General features: G+C 36.4%; 1 protein-coding gene across 4 annotated transcripts in view; it reads left to right on the plus strand.

Annotated features, from left to right (window-relative positions):
* UBR3 (ubiquitin protein ligase E3 component n-recognin 3) overlaps positions 1-19544 on the plus strand; it is a 256230-nt gene that overhangs the window by 212221 nt on the left and 24465 nt on the right. For all 4 annotated transcript variants that reach the window (XM_054476978.2, XM_054476980.2, XM_054476979.2 and 1 more), the window contains exons 32-33: positions 777-880; positions 15330-15454. In XM_054476978.2, coding sequence (XP_054332953.1) covers positions 777-880; positions 15330-15454 — 229 coding nt within the window. The remainder of the gene's footprint in view (positions 1-776; positions 881-15329; positions 15455-19544) is intronic.

Below are 19544 nucleotides of genomic sequence, written 5' to 3' on the forward strand. Positions count from 1 at the left end.
TTTGAATTTTGTTAGTTATAAAGTTGAAACATTTTATTTTATTATTAATTTTGAGACAGAGTCTCACTTTTTCACCCAGGCTGGAGTGCAGCAGCACAATCACAGCCCACTGCAGCCTTGACCTCCTGAGTTCAAGCAATCTTCCCACACACCACCAAGCCCTGCTAATTTCTTATATTTTTTGTAGTGGCGAGTTTTCACCATGTTGTCAATCTGGTCTCAAACTTCTGAGCTCAAGTGATCCGCCTGCCTCAGCCTCGCCAAGTGCTGGGATTACAGGCATGAGCCACTGTGCCCGGCTGAAACATTTTAATAAGAGCAGTTAACCGTACCTTTTCAACAGGAATTGATTTGGGAACTGTACCTATCTTTTTTTAATGATGTGAAAACTTACTTATTCGTTACTGCTAAGTTTGTGATAAGTATCCTATAAGCCACTCCATTTATAGTGAAACTAATTCTTTCATTCTCTATTTAATACTTTAATTTCTGTAATCTAAGATCAGAAAGACTCATAATCAAGTTAATGTATCCTAATTGTTTACTTTGATAACACAACACATTTTCTATACATTTTCTTCATGTTAGAGTCAAGAGGGTATGAGTCTAAAATATAATTTTTTTTTGCAAAAAATATGACTCCTAAGGTTTTTTTTTTTAGATTTCTTCTTTGTGTATTAAAGTTTTTATTTCTGTTCCATAGATATATATGTGACATATAAATTAGAAAGAGAAGATATACAATACTATGTAAAGTGACTACATTTTTCTTTTAGGCTGGGATATGAAGAACAACAGCCTGAGGTTCCAATTCTTTATCATGATGTAACATCCCTTTTGCTCATCCAGATCTTAATGATGCCACAACCCTTACGCAAAGGTATGTCTTTATAATTCAGATTCTTTGATTATGTACTATGTATTTTGAATATTCTAGAGATTATAGAGACAAATAGGCTGGGTGTGGTGGCTCATGCTTGTAATCCCAGCACTTTGGGAGGCTGAGGTGGGTGGATTGCTTGAGCACAGGAGCTCGAGACCAGCCTGGGGTATTAATATAGTGAGATGCTGTCTCAAAAAGAGAAAGAGAAGTAAATACAGCAGTAAGTATGATGGATATTTTTTGTGGTAATAACAGACATTGTTTTTTTCTATTATTAGCAAATAGTAATCATACCTAAAAAATGACAATGAAAAAGTGTTTTTTAAAATTCTTGTGAGTCTGTTCAGCTTTTTAGTCACTAAGAGGTAAAGACATGGGAAAACACTCTGAAAATGGTTTAAAAAATTGAAGTGATGATACAAATGAAAATTCGAAAAATAGAGCAAACTCTCAACCTTAATGCCTTTACTCTATCTATATGCATACATATTTTGATATAGTAGTAATTGTAGTTATTAAAAATAGTTTCATCACTTTAAGTTAGTGTTAATATCATAACATTATTATATTAAAAGCATCAGTATTATATTAGCAACATTTTAATTATTGCTCCTTGGTCTTTGTAGCTTTCACTTGAAGACAACGTTTAAAATATTCAATCTAATACATCTTCTGTATTAGAAAACTAGTTTTTATTTTGTTTAACTATTACAAGTTACAGTAGAATGAACATCTATGGGTATATAAAAGTCTTGTTCCTGGGGAAGACATTGTTTATACAAACTCCAGCTTGATCTTTGATAAATCCTTTACCTAAGGGTGTGAAATAATCATTTAAAAATACATAGGCAAATTATGATATTTCATGCAAATTATGACATTCTGTAAAAAGTAAAACAATATCATTGATAAACAAGCATAATATACTAGCACTGTGAGCTTCAATTAATATTTTTTAATCATGAAATTCACATAAAATAAAACTTACTATTTAAACAATTTAAAGTATACAACTGAAGTGCCATTTAGTACTGTCACAGTGTTGTGTGATCATCACCATTCATCACCATTAGTTAGTTCCAGAACATTTTCATCAGCCCCAAAGGAAACTCTGTGCCTATTAAGCAGTCATTTTCTTATTTTCTCCTTCTCCCAACCCCTGGAAACCACTAATCTAATTTCCTGTCTTCATGGATTTGCCTATACTGGATATTTCGTATTAATGATATTATACATTACGTTGCATTTTGTGTCTGGCTTCCTTCACTTAGCATGTTTTCAAGGTTTATCCATGTTATGGCATGTATTATTACTTCATTTATCTCAATGGCTTGGTAGTATTCCATTGTATGGATATACAACATGGTTTATCCATTTGGCAGTTGATGGACATTTGGGTTATTACTGCCTTTTGGCTATTGTGAATAGTGCTGCCATGAACATTCATATAGAAGTTTTTGTTTGAGGCCAGGTGTGATGGATCACTTGCGACCAGGAGCTCATGACCAGCCTGGCCAACATGGTGAAACCCCATCTCTACTAAAAATACAAAAATTAGCCTGGCATGGTGGCACGCACCTGTAACCCCAGCTACTCAGGAGGCTGAGGCATGAGAACCACTTGAGCCCGGGAGGTGGAAGTTGCAGTGAGCTGAGGTCGCGCCACTGCACTCTAGTCCAGGTGACAGAATGACACTCTGCCTCAAAAAAAAAAAAAAAAAAGTTTTTGAACACTTTTTTTTCGTGGGGGATGTATAGCTAGAAGTGGAATTGCTGGATCATATGGTAATTCTGTTTAACTTCTTGAGGTAATTATATATTTAACTGCAAAACTTCAGATATTTTTGAATGTTACTTTTTTTGGGGGGTTAGACTGTGTCTGCTAATTTAATCATTTGTGTTTATAGAGCTTAAAAACCTATTAAGTAGTCTCATTAAAATTAATCTCTTTGTAAAATTAGTTTCAAATTCTTTAGGCTTTTTGTGTCACTTTGGTTAGTTTTTCTTAATCTAGGGAAACAGTTGCCTTGGATCATGCTGGTTTACTCCTGATTGTGCTCTTCTAATTATATTAGTAGTATTACCTTTTGAAATATTTAAAAAATTACTTTATTTATGTCTTCAAAATATTTAAATGTGTTAAATATACCTTTTACTTATAAGATTAATTATTACATAAACCTGAAAAGGTAAAAGAGAAGGAAACTTGACATAGGGAAGATTGTCTCTATGTCACTATTTAATCTCTATTAATATTTAATCTAAAGAGAAAAATATTTTAGTTAAGAGTAAAGGACCTGTTGTGTCAGTGTCTGAGAGCTGTAGCTGGTGCATCACCCTCCTTGTCAGAAGTTACTGTTGGCACTGGCTTTCAACAGAAGATGAAGTTCATGCTGAAAGAGGATGCAATACGTGAAATTAACCAAACTTACTGAATTTAATTCAGTAGAAACAGAGTTTAAAAACTATATTCTAAAGTGAGTCAAGAAAATTGATCTTAGTAATGGTTAAATAAATAGAATAAATTCAGGAAATCATCAATGTAAAAATGTATAATATTGTTAATAATCATGCCTTAAAGTAATATCATTAAAGAAGAGTTTCTTGGCCAAATTTAATAAGCAAATTTAATAAATTCATTGCTTGATTCAGTTCAAGAAATACTTAATAAGTACCTACTGTGTACCAGGTTGCTATGCTTCTTTGCCAAGTGCTGGACACACAAAGATGACCAAAACATGGACTTCACCCTTGGGGAGCCAAATAGCTAGGTATTTAGCAGTCATTAAATTTACCTGTAGTTAGAATTGCTTTTAAAACTTGTGCTTTATATTATTTCTTAAAATTTTACAATAATTCAAGATTGGATTATCTTGGTATTGGATTATACTGCTGTCGAACACATTGTGTAATATTTTGCTAGCTGTCATTGTGGTGATGAATTCCTCTTAGAATTTAGGGTCAGACAAAAAAATGCCATTCTTTATTAATTTTTTTAGTCGTCTTTCACACTTCGAGAACAGGATAGAGGCCTTTAATTGCTAGGAAGTTCAGAGCTTAATTATATTAATTTTCCACAGACAGGTTTTTTTTGAGGGGAGGTGGAGAGTTGGGGAGATAGAGTTATTAATATAAATTTTTCTTCTCCACTCCCTTTTGATGTAAGAGTTAATAGTGGTCTTTATTGGGACAGTGTTATTATAAACTATTTTTATTGTAAGAATGTATATTTGTGTAACTGTTTAAGTTATTGTTTGTTATTAGAAGAGAAAAGCAGAGGAAGGAAATTTTACTGTTTAGACTTACTAGAATGTTAAATGCTTCCTATGGTTTTATCTGAAAAATAGATGGATGCAGAAACCTACCTATATACCTCTTAAATTTTTTAATGTTTAGCATTGTTTCCAGGTTGAAAGACCTTTTTATGCCAATTATCTCATCAGAAGCTCAAATTAAATATATTAAAGACAGGTTTTTTCTTTGATCTCTTATGTCCGTACATCTTATGTTTTATAATACCCATCACATCACTGGCCTCTAAAGAATAAACTCGGAAGTAACTTCTGACACCACTGTTTTCAGGTATTCATATTTAGTTCTTTATGTACAAGGGGAAAGAAGATTTATAACTTAGGATCAGATTTGGCTATATAATATAAAGAAGAAACCAAATTAACACAGTAGCTTAAATAAGATACTGCTTGTTTTTCTTTCATGTAGAAAGAAGTGTGAAAGTAGGCAGGCCGGACACTTCTGCTTCACAGCACCAGATTCTTTATGGTATGGCTCTCATCTCCCTGTGCCAAGGTAGCTGCTAAGAGTTCTAGCCATCACAGTCTAGTTTAAGGCAGCAGGATGAGAGTTAAGAGAGGAACTTCACCTTCTTTTTTAAGAAGTCCTCTTAGATGATTCACACAAAATTTACAATTATTATTGCCTTAGATGATTCACACAAAATTTACAATTATTATCTCTTAGGCTAAAATTCTTTCTTATTTTTGAGCCTCCAGGGTTTAAGATATAAAATCATCATCCTTTATAGGGAGTGTATTAGTTCATTTTCATGCTGATAATAAAGACATACCCAAGACTGGGCAATTTAAAAAAGAAAGAGGTTTAATGGACTCACAGTTCCATATGGCTGGGAGGTCTCACAATCATGGCAGAAGGCAAAAGGCACGTCTTACATGGTAGCAGACAAGAGAAGAGAATGATAGCCAAGTGAAAGGGGTTTCCCTGCATGAAACCATTAGATCTCATGAGACTTATTCACTACCACGAGAACAGGACGGGGGAACCACCCCCATGATTCAGTTATCTCCCACTGGGTCCCTCCCACAACATGAGGGAATTATGGGAGTTAAAATTCAAGATGAGATTTGGGTGGGGAGACAATCAGACCATATCAGGGAGGGTCAGTTACCCAGGTTTGGATCATGTTGCTGTTCTTGAGGAGCTTCACAAATCTGTTCTTAACCATGCTGTATAGAATACAGACTCCCAAGATTCTATAGAGCATCTGGGACCAGTGATTATAGAATATCCCTGTTTCCAAGATCCCATAAGCAGGGCCCACAAAAGAGAGCTTGAATCCTGCTTATTATTTTCCATTGACTTGAAGAAAGTAAGTATCTCAGTTTTGCTTTGTTATAAACCAAGGGCTTAAAAAACTATTTATTTACAAGCATACATAACAGTAAAGAGCAGAGTTTCATGAACCCCCATATCAACTCATGGCCAGTCTTGTTTTATTTATACCCTCACTTATTCCCTCCTCCCTCCCACCTGTGGTTATTTTGAAGCGAATTCCAGACCACGTATCATTTTGTCTCTGTAGTCTTCTGTATGTATCTCTAAAAGATAAGGATTCTTAAAATAATTTTTAAAAATTGTGAACACAATTAAAAATGAACAATTATGCCTAAATATCAGTAAATATACCATCAGTGTTCAAATTCCATAGTTGCTTCTTGTAAATTTTTTTTTTTTTTTGAGACGGAGTTTCTCTCTGTCGCCTAGGCTGGAATGCAGTGGCACGATCTCTGGTCACTGCAACCTCCGCCTCCTGGGTTCAAGCGATTCTCCTGCCTCAGCTTCCCAAGTAGCTAGGATCACAGGCGCCTGCCACCACACCTGGCTAATTTTTGTATTTTTAGTAGAGACAGGGTTTCACCATGTTGGCCAGACTGGTCTGAATCTCCTGACCTTGTGATCCACCTGCCTCGGCCTCCTAAAGTGCTGAGACTACAAGTGTGAGCCACTGCGCCCGGCCTGTAAATGATTTTTTAATATTTGGTTTATTTGGCTTAGGATCCAAAAAAGATCCATACATTGGATTTGGTTGTTATATTTCTTTTAAATCTGTGGGTTGCCTCCCTCCTCCTACTTCCTTGCATTTTATTTGTTGAAGAATCTGGGTCTTTTTTCCTTTAGAACTTACCATAGTCTTTATTTTGCTAATTGTACCCCCAACAATATCATTTAATAACATGATCTTCTGTCCCTGTGTGTGTCCTACAAACTGGCAGATAGATTTAGATGGAATCAGTTTCTTATTTCTTTTTGCAAAAATACTTCATGGATAATGTTAAATACTTTTATCAGGAGATATAATTTCCAGTTGTTCCTCTTTATGTGACAGTAGAAGCTATTGATTATTCTCTAGATTTATTCCTTAATTATTACATTTCTTAAGTGGAATTCATAAAACTAAAATTTTTTCCTACTTTTCCTATTTGTTTACACATTGGTAAAGTTGATATAGGAAAGGCAGGTTAAATGCTTGATTTTGTACCAGTTTTCAGAAAAATGACTTTTTTTTTAGCATTCTCCAAAGCTGATTGCTTTTTTTCCAGTATTATGAATTCTTGGATTTTAATATATTTAGTGTCCTTCAGTCCCATAGTAAAATAATAACTGTTTAAATACTTCAGGTTGACTTGTATCCTATTGATATAACCCCAACAGTCTTTGATAGCCTCTTCAGACCAAAGCTTTATTTTTTAAATTTTTTGGGGGGACAGTCTTGTTCTGTTGCCCAGGCTGGAGTACAGTGGTACAGTCGTAACTCACTGCAGCCTTGACCTCCTGGGCTCAAGCAATCCTCCTGCCTCAGACTCCCTATGTAGTTGGGACCACAGGTGCACACCACCACATTTGGCTAATTTTATTTTTTGTAGAGATGGTGGCGGGTGGGGGGGGGCGGGGGGAGTCTCACTTTGTTGCCCAGGCTGGTGTCGAACTCTGGGCTCAAGGAATCCATCTGCCTTGGCCTCCCAAGATGCTGGAATTACAGGCATGTGCCACTGTGCTGGCCTAAGACCAAGGCTTTTTAGTATGTGGTTTGAGTTCATTAATAGGCTTTAAGAAATCCATAATTCTCCTAAAACAGTAAGGAAAAAAATTGTATATATATGTGCATTTTTTTCTGAGTAGTTTCACAGCTCTTACCAGATTTTCAAAAGGATTTTGACCTCTAAAATTTAATTACTTATATATTACCCTGGGGACTCGTGGCCATATACAAATATATTTTGTAGAATCAGCAGATTACAGTGGGATGAGAAATGAGAAGGAAGTGAGAGAATTGAGACAGTGAACAGAGAGGTCTTTCAAGAGAGAATGGAGGAGGAGAACAGAAGCCATACGTGATGTACAGTAGTCCCCCCTTACCCATGGTTGCACTTTCTGTGATTTTTGTTACCAATGGTCAACTTTGGTCCAAAAAGAGTAAATGGAAAATTCCAGAATAAATAATTTATACATTTTAAGTTGCATGCCATTCTGAGTAGTACACTGAAATCTCATGCTGTCTTGTCCCTTTCTCCCTGGGAAATGAAGTCATCCCTTTGTCCAGTATATCCACACTGTAGATGCTACCTGCCCATTAGTCATTTAGTGGCCATCTGGGCTATCAGAACAACTGTCGTGGTATCACAGTGCTTGTGTTCAAGTAACTCTTATTTTACTTAATAATGGCCCCAAAGCACAAGACTAGTGATGGTGGCGAGAAAGAAAAATAAAATCTTAAGCTCCCCATCTGAACAGACGTTATTAAAGAATGATCTTTTGTTTCTTGTTTTCTAGAGCTGGTTTCTGCTTACTCCTTAGAAAATAATTCAGGTTAAAGGTTGATAAGGGAGGGGCACACTGAGGTGTGAACGATTTTCTTTAGGATCATTGTGAGGATCATTCTTTAATCACATTTAGCCAATCATCTGGGGTTGCAACCGAACTCCCCTCTCCCTCTTTGCAATTTTACAATACACCCCTTCCCCAAAGCTGACCAGCATCTCTGGACTAGTTTTGGCCAATTCATGGAGGAAGTTCAGTGAGGGTTTTTGTGTCTTCTACTCTACCTTCTAATGTCAGAGGGTCAAAACCTCACTCTGGCATCATGCTGTTGCCACCATTTTTTGAACACGCAACCCATGAAGAGGTATGAAGCTAAATTGCGCATGTGCGTGTTTCTCCTTTCATAAATACTCATGACTCTTCCTGTAGCTTATTGAACGTGTACACTTAGCCACTCTGTTTAGCATAAATTCCTGACCTTCCTCAAAGGACTTGCTCTTGGCTTATGCTAGAAGCTGTGATTCCCAGCTTGCTGATGGCTAGCTTGCAGGATGCAACGTTTTATGAGAAATAAAGCCCTCGTTTCCAAATTTGTAAACCTTGTGATTCTTCAGTTGACACTGGCAATTTGGATACGCCAAAGAGAAACTAAAGTTTTTTCTTTTAAGTGAAAAGGTGAAAATTCCTTACTTAATAAGGAAAGGAAAAATGTATGCTGAGGTTACTAAGATCTTTGGTAAGAATGAGTCCTCTATCCATGAAATTATGAAGAAGGAAAAAAAAATTTGTGCTAGTTTCACAATCACACCTTAAATAGTAAAAGTTATGGCCATAGTACAGTAAATAATTTTGAGAGATCACATTTTCATAATTTTTATTATAATTGTTCTATTATTCTTAATGTCTTATTGTGTCTAATTTATAAATTAAACTTTATCATAGGTATGTATGTACTGTTGACCCTTGAACAACACAGAGGCAAAGGGTGTGGTCCCGCTTTACTTCTCCACTTCCCACCCCGCTCCACCATGCAGTTAAATCCACTGCACATATTTTTTGATTTCCCAAAAACTTAACTACTAATAGCCTATTGTTGACCAGAAGCCTTACCAATAACACTGTCAATTAACACATAATTTGTATGTTATATGTATTATGTACTTTATTCTCACAATATAAGGCTAGAGAAAAGAAAACATTATTAAGAAAATTATAAGAAAGAGAAAATATATTTACTATTCATTAAGTGGAAGTGGATCATCATAAAACTATTCATCCTTGTCATCTTCATGTTGAATAGGCTGAGGAAGAGGAAGGGTTGATCTTGCTGTCTCAGGGGTGGCAAAAGTGGAAGAAAATCCTTGTATGAGTAGACCTGCACAGTTCAAACCCATCTTGTTACATAGTACTGCAGATGTAGGATTCAGAACTATCCGCAGTTTCAGACATCCCCTGGGGTCTTGGAGTGTATCTCCTGAGGATAAGGGGGGATTACTATTTCAAAGGGGTTATTTTTTGTTTTTAAGATAGGAGAACTGTGAGCATCTTTAAGTGTTTGCCATTTATCTATTCTTAATAACTCATGATGGTCCTTTGCCTTGTGTTGCCCTTTCCTAGAAGCCTTTCTATTGGATATCCTTCTTCTCATTGCCATAAAAACTTCTCTGTGATTCTGTTTTGATACTTACCTGACCTGTCTGATTTTCTTTACTATCGCCCTCTCCAGACTGTCAGTTCCTCCAAGACTAGCAGCACCATCTATCCTAATGCCCACTTGGTACATCATATGTTCAGTAAATGCTTTGGGGATACAGTGGATGTGTTAAAAACACAATAGTCTTATTTTATAGTAAATTGCTTGTTTTCCATTTTAAAATTCAAGAAAGCTATTACTTCCATTTGAATCTTTAACACTTATATTGTGATCACTTCTATATAATGTTTTTTGAGAATGTTGGCAGTTTATTGGACCCAAAATTCAATTGCCTGAAGTATACCCAAAGGACCAGCATTTACTACCCTATTAGTTGTTAGACGGACTTGGTATCTTTTCTTGGTTCTGTGTTGACTAAGGCAAATGAAGTCTTATTAAACTGTTTGGATTCTTCACTCATCAGAGAGAAAATAGACTTTAGTTTTTCACACAGAAAAGCCATGACAAATTGATTTTTCTTGTAGACTAGACTTTTTGGAGAGGGTCAGAGCACATGTAGTTAGTAACTCCAAATCATAAAAGGTAAGACTGAGAAGATTTGACATCTGCATGTGGTATATGCAAAGTGCTTTATGGAAGCAGTGGAATAGTATTTTTACAAAAAATTATCGTGGTGATAGGAACAGAATAAAATGTCTGATATCTTCTTCAGATCATGTCCTGTTTACCTGTGTGCTCTTCCCCTAGGGATTTTGTTATTTTAGATATACTCTACCTTGTCTTAAAAGAAACTACAGGTAGTTTGCTTCTAAGGCATTTCAAGTAGGTATTGATCTTCCTTTGTTCATCCTCAGGTATTTTGATAGTTTTTTTTGTTGTTATTGTAGTTTTTAAACACACTGACTTAGATTAGATGTCCAGTCCTTTTTTCTTCTTTTTAAATGTTGATAATTGTATTTGAAGGACTTTGTTTTCTGTTTTAATGTTGGTAGTTAGCAGCGTGTTGACCTAATATAAACCTCATGTGAGAGATTCCTTGTTTCTTGTAGGTCCCTAAAAGATGTTGGTGTTACACATGGCAAGCATTCAATAAATAAATATCTGTTAAATGAACAAGTGAATGTGAGAACTTAAGCCTTGACTTTAAATTGCCAGTTAATCATCCATTGGTATCCATGGGAGATTGGTTCCACGACTCCCTGCCAATTCCAAAATCCACAGATGCTCAAGCCCCTTACATAAAATGGTGTAGTATTTGCATATAACCTACACATATCTTCTCATATACTTTAAATCATCTCTAGATTACTTAGTACAATATAAATGTTATATAAATAGTTGTTATACTGTATTTTTTAGGGCATAATGAGAAGGGCAAAAGTCTGTACATGTTCAGTACAGACACAACCATCTATTTTTTTTTTTCCAAATATTTTGATCCATGATTGGTTAAATCCATGGATGAGGAACCCACAGGTACAAAGAGCTGACTGTATTTTTTTAAATGATGATAATCAAGACAGACAAATGGACTAAAACCAGAAATTACTACTTTTCTACAACGAAAAGCTAAAACTATAGTGGCTATCGTTTCTTTTAGTACATTACTTCTATTTTATTTATTTTATTATTATTTTTTTGAGACAGAATTTCACTCTTGTTGCCCAGGCTGGAGTGCAATGGCACCATTATCAGCTCACTGCAAACGCCATCTCTTGGGTTCAAGTGATTTTTCTGCCTCAGCCTTCCAAGTAGCTGGGATTACCGGCACCCGCCACCACGCCCGACTAATTTTTTGTATTTTTAGTTGAGAGGAGGTTTCACCATGTTGGCCAGGCTGGTCTCAAACTCCTGACCTCAGGTGATTCACCCACCTCGGCCCCCAAAGTGCTGGGATTACAGGCGTGAGCCACCACGCCTGGCCACATCACTTCTTTTTAGTAAAAGAAAAAATATATGTATGTATAGTTTAAGAAGAATCTATATGTGAGTGGTGTTTCTACACAATATAAATGACTTTCTGGTTAGGATGTTTTTGTTTGTACTTAATAGACAAATTCTGTAATGTCTGTCACTTATTAAAATATTTCATTAAATGATGGAATATTTTTCTTGACTTCGATGGCACCATCCTTTCCTGATTCTTCTACTGTCTCATTTCCTACTCATTTTCAGGCTCTTTTTAAATGAATTTTTCTTTATTTACTGTCCTCTTCCTTCACAATTTTATCTTTTTTCCCATAGCTTTAACTATACCTATTATCTGATGATTCCCAAATCTCTAGCTTTAGACTACAACTCCCCAGTGAGTTCCAGACTTGAATTTTTAGACATGCCTCAAACGCAGTATATATAATGTTAATTTTCTACCTATCCAAGCCTGTTCTCATCCTCTTGTTTTACATTTTAGTCAATGCTGCTACCATCTATGAGATACCACCATCACCCTCTACCTCCAAAGGTCCACGAAATCCTATAATTTCTGTCATCTAAATATTTCTCTAATATGACTCATTCTGATTGTTGACTCATTGTTTTTCCTTAGTTCTGGGCATCCTGAAACTGTATGGAGGTTCCTCAAAAAACTAAAATAGAACTACTGTATCATCCAATAGTCCCACTTCTGGTGTACATCCTAAGGAAGTAAAATCAGTATCTTAAAGAGACATCTGCATTCCACTCCCATGTTCATTATTTAATCACAATAGCCAAGATATGGAAACCACCTAAGTGTCTGTCAATGGATGAATAAAGATAATGTGGCATATAAGTACACTGGGACATTATTTAGCCTTAAAAAAGAAGGAAATCTTGCCATTTGCGACAACGTGGATGAACCCATAGGACATTATGCTAAATGAAATAAGCCACAAAGAGAGAAATACTGCATGATCTCACTTATATGTGGAATCTAAACAAGTCAAAATAGAGAGTAGGAGGGTGGTTCACATGGGACAGGGAGGTGGGGAAAATGAGGAGATGTTGGTCAACGGGTGTGTACTTTCAGTTATAAGATGAATAAGTTCTGGAGATCTAATATACAACATGGCGACTATAGCTGTAATATTCTCTTGTATACTTAAAATGCACTAAGCAAAGAGATCTTAAGTATTCTCAGCATACACACAGACACATGTAACTATACGGGATGATGAATATGTTAGTTGACTTGATTGTGACCATCATTTCAAAATGTATGCTTATATCAAAACTACATTGTCTACCTTCAATAATATAATTTTTGTCAATTATACCTCAGTAAAGCTGGAGGAAAAATAAAAGATCATTCTGGCTGGAATAAGGAAAGTAGATTGCAGGGGGCTGAGAGGTGATACAGATAAACTACTGTGCTAGAAAGAATTAACATAGAAGGCCTGACTGCTGTCCTTTGAAAGGCCTGCTTGCAAGGTTAGGCCTTGACTAGCATCAGGAGGGGTCCCACCATTCCCAGAATTGATAAGAGTGGCACAGTATGCCTAAACTGTTTGTACAAAGAGTATGGTTTATGCCGAATGTACCTGCTTTCCTCTTGAGAGTCTGGAATTTTGGTATGTACTAGGAAGAGAGTACCTGCATGACCCCAGTAAAAACCTTGGGCACTGAGTCTCTAATGAGATACCCTGGTATCCATTTCCTACATGCCATCACAGCTGGTTGTTGCTGGGGGAGTTTAGCACATCCTGTGTGGTTCTACTGGAAGAAGACTCTGGAAGTTTCCTCTGGACTTCACCCAATGTGCCTTTTCCCTTTGCTGATTTTAACTTTTATCCTTTTGCAGTCATAAGTCATAACAGCTATGAGTATGACTCTGTACTCAGTCTTATAAGTCCTCCTAGTGAATCATCAAACCTGGCAGTGGTCTTGGGGACCCCCAACACAGCCACTTTAGCTGGGATTATAGGTCTAGGCAAGAAAGGATGGAAGTCTAGTCCAGGGTGTTGAAACTGACTTGAGAAATATTTAAAAAGTAGAATTAACAGGACTTGGTGATTATTTTAATGGAGAAATTGTTAAGAATATCTGCAAGTTTCTGACTCCAGCAACTGATTAAATGGTAGTATCCATTTACTAGGGGAGGAGTATAATATAATAGAAGGAACACTGAACCTGAAGAAAAATGATCTATATGGATTCAAGTTCAGACCTGGGTGCTTATTAGCTTTGATATCACAAGCACATCTTTCTGAAGCTCAGTTATCCAGTTGAGACTGTTTTGAGGATTGAATGAGACACTTGAAGAAAATTGCTAAGTTATTAGGTAAATATAAATGTTAATTATCAATATTAAAGCTTCCATTTATTAAGTACCTAATATGTGCCAGAAGCTACCAGGCACTTTATATATTGTTACTACTATTTCATATTGCTAAGTTTTTTATTTTTATTTTTATATTTATTTGAGACAGGCTTGCACTCCATTGCCCAGGCTGGAGTTAAGTGGAGTGATCTTGGATTACTATAGCCTTCACCTTCTGAGCTCAAGTGATCCTCTGCCTCCCGAGTAGCTAGGATGACAGGTGCTTGTCACCGTACCCAGCTTTTTTTTTTTTTTTTTTTTGGAGACAGAGTCTCACACTGTTGCCTGGGCTGGAGTGCAATGGCACAATCTTGGCTCACTGCAACCTCCGCCTCCCGGGTTCAAGCTATTCTCTTGCCTCAGCCTCCCAAGTAGCTGATATTACAGGCAACCGCCACCATGCCTGGCTTATTTTTTGTATTTTTTAGTAGAGACAGGGTTTCACTGTGTTGGCCAGGCTGGTCTCAAACTCCTGACCTTGTGATCTGCCCACCTCGGCCTCCCCAAAGTGCTGGGATTACAGGCATGAGCCACCGCGCCCGGCCACACCCAGCTATTTTTAAAAATTTTTGTAGAGATGGGGTCTTTCTGTGTTGCCCAGGCTTATTGCTATAGTTTTCATTAAATTCTGAAGCCAAATTGGTAACCTAAACATCAAGATTTTTTTAACTTTATAAGATTTATATCATATTCCATATAATACTATCCTTAAGATGTATATCATATGGGGTAGACGATGTGTTGGTTTTAAACATTGAGACTCCCAGACATTGTTGTTGAGCATATGAAGCCCAGGAAGGGCATTTGCCAGGGTTCCACAGCTATTCCAAGGTTGAATGGCATTAGCACTCTGGTCTTCTGAAAGAGAGCACCCTTTCCACTATGCTGAGTACTTCTCATTTATATGTTCTTTGGATGAATAGAGGAATTTTGCTTTCATAATTTCAGATCTGTTGGGCAGCAAATATAATAGTACATTATAATTTCAGACTCTCATGTCTCTAACCCCAGCTCTTTGGGAGGCTGCAGTGGGAGTATTGCTTGAGCCCAAGGAATTTGAGACTCGCCTGGGCAACATAGGGAGGCCCCATCTCTACAAAAAATAAAAAACTAATCAGGTGTAGTGGCACATGCCTGTAGTCCTAGCTACTGTTGAGCGGGGCAGATTACAGGCCGAGATGAGAGGATCGCTTGAGCTTGGGAGGTCGAGGCTTCAGTAAACTGTGATCACGCCACTGCACTCCAGGCACCACACTGCCTAGGTGACAGACTGAGACCTTGTCTCAAAAACAAACAAACAAACTATTAAGTGTTGAAAACAAAAACCAATTACATATGCAAGGAAAGGCATATATTTGTAAAACTATTTTGAGTACAAAATATCTAGATTCCGAAGAAATAATAATTTTTTTTCTCTTGCAGACCACTTTACCTGCCTTGTGAAGGTACTTTTTACCCTACTATACACACAGGCTCTTGCAGCACTCTCAGTTAAATGCAGCGAAGAAGATAGGTCAGCCTGGAAACACGCGGGAGCTCTCAAAAAGGTTAGTCTCTTTCCAAATTTGTCATTTAGCAGGTAGGTGAAGTCATTTAAGCTGGGGATATTGAGTGAATAAGAGTAGGTGTTACAAAATGAGTTACTGGTATTTTAATTGTAAATTGAGCACCTACAGGCTAAAAAATGTTTAAAATGTTTTCACTAAACAATGAGGCCTTCTATATCTGTCTCTAAACCTCATCCTTTTATCCCTTTATATTTGAGCAGTTTTGTTTTGCTTTTTCTGCAAGCCTTAAACTTAGAGAACTTATAAAAATTGTGCTAACACAGTGAGCACATGATAAAATATCTGCAGACTTATCTATTTTATTTGCCGCTTTTTCTTTTTGTCCCTATCTCCAATCACAATCCAAAGATAGCTTTTGATGCACCACTTCTAAATTTAAAATCCTAGTCTTTTCTTTCTTTTTTTTTTTTTGAGGCAGACTCTCTGTCTGTCTCCTAGGCTGGAGTGCAGTGGTACAATCTCGGCTCACTGCAACCTCTGCCTCCTGGGTTCAAGCAATTCTCCTGCCTTAGCCTTCTGAGTAGCTGGGACTATAGGCGCCTGCCACCATGCCCGGCTAATTTTTGTATTTTTAGTAGAGACAGGGTTTCACCATGTTGGCCAGGCTGGTCTCGAACTCCTGACCTTGTGATCCGCCCACCTCAGCCTCCCAAAGTGCTGGGATTACAGGCGTGAGCCTCCGCGTCCGGCCAGTCCTAGCCTTTTCTTAATTATGCGTCTTGAAATATTACCTTTTTTCATGTTAGAATATATACAAGTTCTTAGCAAACTCAAAGGAACTCAGTTTAAGCTAAATTATGCAAACTATTTAGAAAAATTATGCTAAATGTAAATACTTTCAGTAGCTTGAGAACAAATGAGATACTATAGAGTTGTAGAACCGAAGAACTGACTGAGTGGTTCAGCTTAGAGATAGATAAAAGAAGAAAATTGCTTCAGTGTTTATTTGTAGTTGGTAGGAAAAAATAATAGGTATAGTGTAAATTGAACCTTTTGATTGGCTCACAGAGTCTTAAGGAGTTTTTAAACGTCATTAAAACTTTGTTGAAATCATATCTACTTGTATCAAAGGAGAGAGAACCAATTATAAATACATGAAATGTATTCAATATAACCTTCACTGTTATCATCAGTTTACTCTCATATCACAATTATGTGTACATTTAACATCGTGTCATCACAGAGTTCACTATGTCTTAATTATGGATTAAGGATAATTATTTATTATATGTCAGTTGGCCATCAAACCCAAATACAAGGCCAATCTCCTGCCACTAAATAGAGATGTTACTTTTTTAGTCAAAACATAACTGTCTAAGCCTCAGCTTTCTCAAAGGTAAATGAAAGGTTTGGACCATATGATTTATAAGGGCACTTCTATTTCAATTCTGTTATTCTAAATTCTCAAAATTAATTTCTGTCTTTCTTTAAAGATTTTTTTCCCCTTGTTGCTGGTTAATTCTTGGACAGTTTTTCTTTTTGTAATTATCTTTAGTTTTTTCTTTTTCTTTCTTTTTTTTTTTTTTTTTTTGAGACAGGGTCTCATTGTCACCCAGGCTGTAGTGCAATGGTATGATCAGGGCTCACTGCAGCCTCAACCTCCTGGGCCCAAGGGATCCTCCCATCTCAGCCCCGACGAGTAGTTGGGACTACAGGCTTGTGCCACCACACACGGCTGATTTTTTGTATTTTTAGTAGAGCTGGGGTTTTACCATATTGCCCAGGCTGGTCTCGAATTCCTGGACTCAAGGTAATCCACCTGCCTTGGCCTCCCAAAGTGCTGGGATTACAGGCGTGAGTCACCTTGTCTGGCCTATTTTTCCTAAATATTCTTTTAATTTTTCTGACTGCAATGTAATCTGATATTTGGATTGTTAGTGTTCAGATAGTATTCAAATCAGGTATATTAGGTTTCTGTGCTGTGTCATTATTTAAATATGTTTCCTTAGTAAGCTGTCTAATCATGAAAAATAACACATTTAAGAAATTTGCTGATAAAATTTGGGTCTATTTATTTACAATTGTAAATCTGTGAAGGGAGGAACATGATGTAATTTAGGTAACTGGTCCAGTTTTTTTCTGAACCTCGTAATTGTTAGTTATTTTTAAAAAACACTTAATAAAATACTTTATATGAGACAGATTCTTATCAGAACATTAATTAGAAGTATATTGGCTTATAGCCATATAAATATATATTAGTGTATTAGTTTATAGCTATATAAAATTTTCTTTAGTGAAAGAAAATTAAAAATTATGATAGTCTGTAGGTTGGTTTACTACATATTATTAGCTTTTTCTATAATAGACATAAACATTTAGATACATAGCAGTTTGTAAATGCCTGTAATACCAACAACTATACTGTAATACACTATTTTATGTTAGGAACTTGAGGATCTGTGGATTTTGGTTTCCAAGGGGGGGTTCCTGGAACCCATCCATCATGGAAACTGGGAGACAACCATATTTATGAGTGATGAAATATACCACTGTGACCTCTGTAACTACTTAGATTTCTGCATCATTGATTACTCTTATTTTTTTCACTTCCTTCTTTACGTCTTCTCTCACCCCTTTCCTTCCTTTCTTCCTTTCTTCATTGAATTTCACTTATTCGCTTCATCTCTTTAATTGCTTATTTTTGGCATACTAATTGTAATGAAAACGTATTTTTGCCAGATCTAATCTGGCCTATGGTAGTAAAAGTATCAGTAGTATATATTTTTTGAAGGGGTGTTAATTTGATAATGAGATTTAGTTCTGAAAAAGTCATCATTCCAGTTAGTGTAACTCGTACTTTTTTGGTCAATGGAATTTCTGCTAAGAGTCTTTATACTAGAATTTCTTTTCTTTTTTCTTTTTCTTTTTCTTTCCTTCCTTCCTTTTCCTTTCTTTCTTTTCTTCCTTCTTTTTTTTTTTTGACAGGGTCTCACTCTATCGCCCACGTTGGAGTGCAGTGGCATGATCACGGCTCACTGCAACCTCAAACTCCTGGGCTCAATCGATCCTCCCACCTCAGCCTCTGAAGTAGCTAGGACTACAGGCGCACACCACCACACCTGGCTAACTTTCCCATTTTTTGTGGAGAGGAAGTCTTGCTGTGTTGCCCAGGCTGGTCTTGAACTCCAGGCCTCAAGCAATCCTCCCACCTTGGCCTCCCAAAGTGCTGGGATTACAGGCATGAGCCACCATGCCCAGCCTACTAGAATTTCTTAGTCTGGGATCCTTGGATAGGTTTTGTTGTTTTGTTTGCTGGGGTGTGGTATCATAGCATCCAAAATATATTGAAATCAAAAACTTTAAGAAATACTGTAATTTAGACAAAGTATTCTACCCAGCACAGACTCTCTTGCATCTCTCGACCCTTGATCCTTTTTTAAATTTAACCCACATACTTTTGCCACCTCCCCCTTAGGATTCTTCTTATCTCGATTTTAGGTCTTTCATCCATGTTCTCAGAAATCATGTTTCTTAAGCTTCATGAGCCTACTTTTTTGTTTATTCAAAGGTTGCCTATATAAAATATTTTTCTTAATACTTTGTATTGTGAAGAAGTCTCAATACAAAGCAGTGAACATTACATTATATTTAACTTTCTGATATGATGTAAAACTTGCTATGTGTAAAATAAGTGCTCAAAATGTATTTGTTAATAATGACTTAAAAGTTATCACTCAGTGACTTACTTAGCCGATCTGAACAGAAATACTCTTCTCTTGTACTCTTTGAATCTTTTACTCAGAAAAGTATATTGAATTTAGGAAGCTTTTAGACTGAATTGTACATTTAGAGAAACTTAACTATGCCATATTGATTAATAAATAGCAAATCTGTGGTAGTATTTTGAGTTTTCTACAAATCTATGGTAGTGTTTTGAGTTTAGGTGAACTCTGCCTATTTAAGAGATAATTTACTTAAATCAATTTTAAAAACATGATACATTGCTGTTTTGATATTTAGTGGGATATTGATTCTTGTGAATTATATGTAATCTATAGGTCATTATATTAAACAAGTAATCATACTGGTGATTAATTAGGTAAGGATGGGGCGAGTCACATGATAT

The sequence above is a fragment of the Pongo pygmaeus genome, chromosome 11 (assembly GCF_028885625.2).
Source record: "Pongo pygmaeus isolate AG05252 chromosome 11, NHGRI_mPonPyg2-v2.0_pri, whole genome shotgun sequence".
Classification (NCBI taxonomy): Eukaryota; Metazoa; Chordata; class Mammalia; order Primates; family Hominidae; genus Pongo; species Pongo pygmaeus.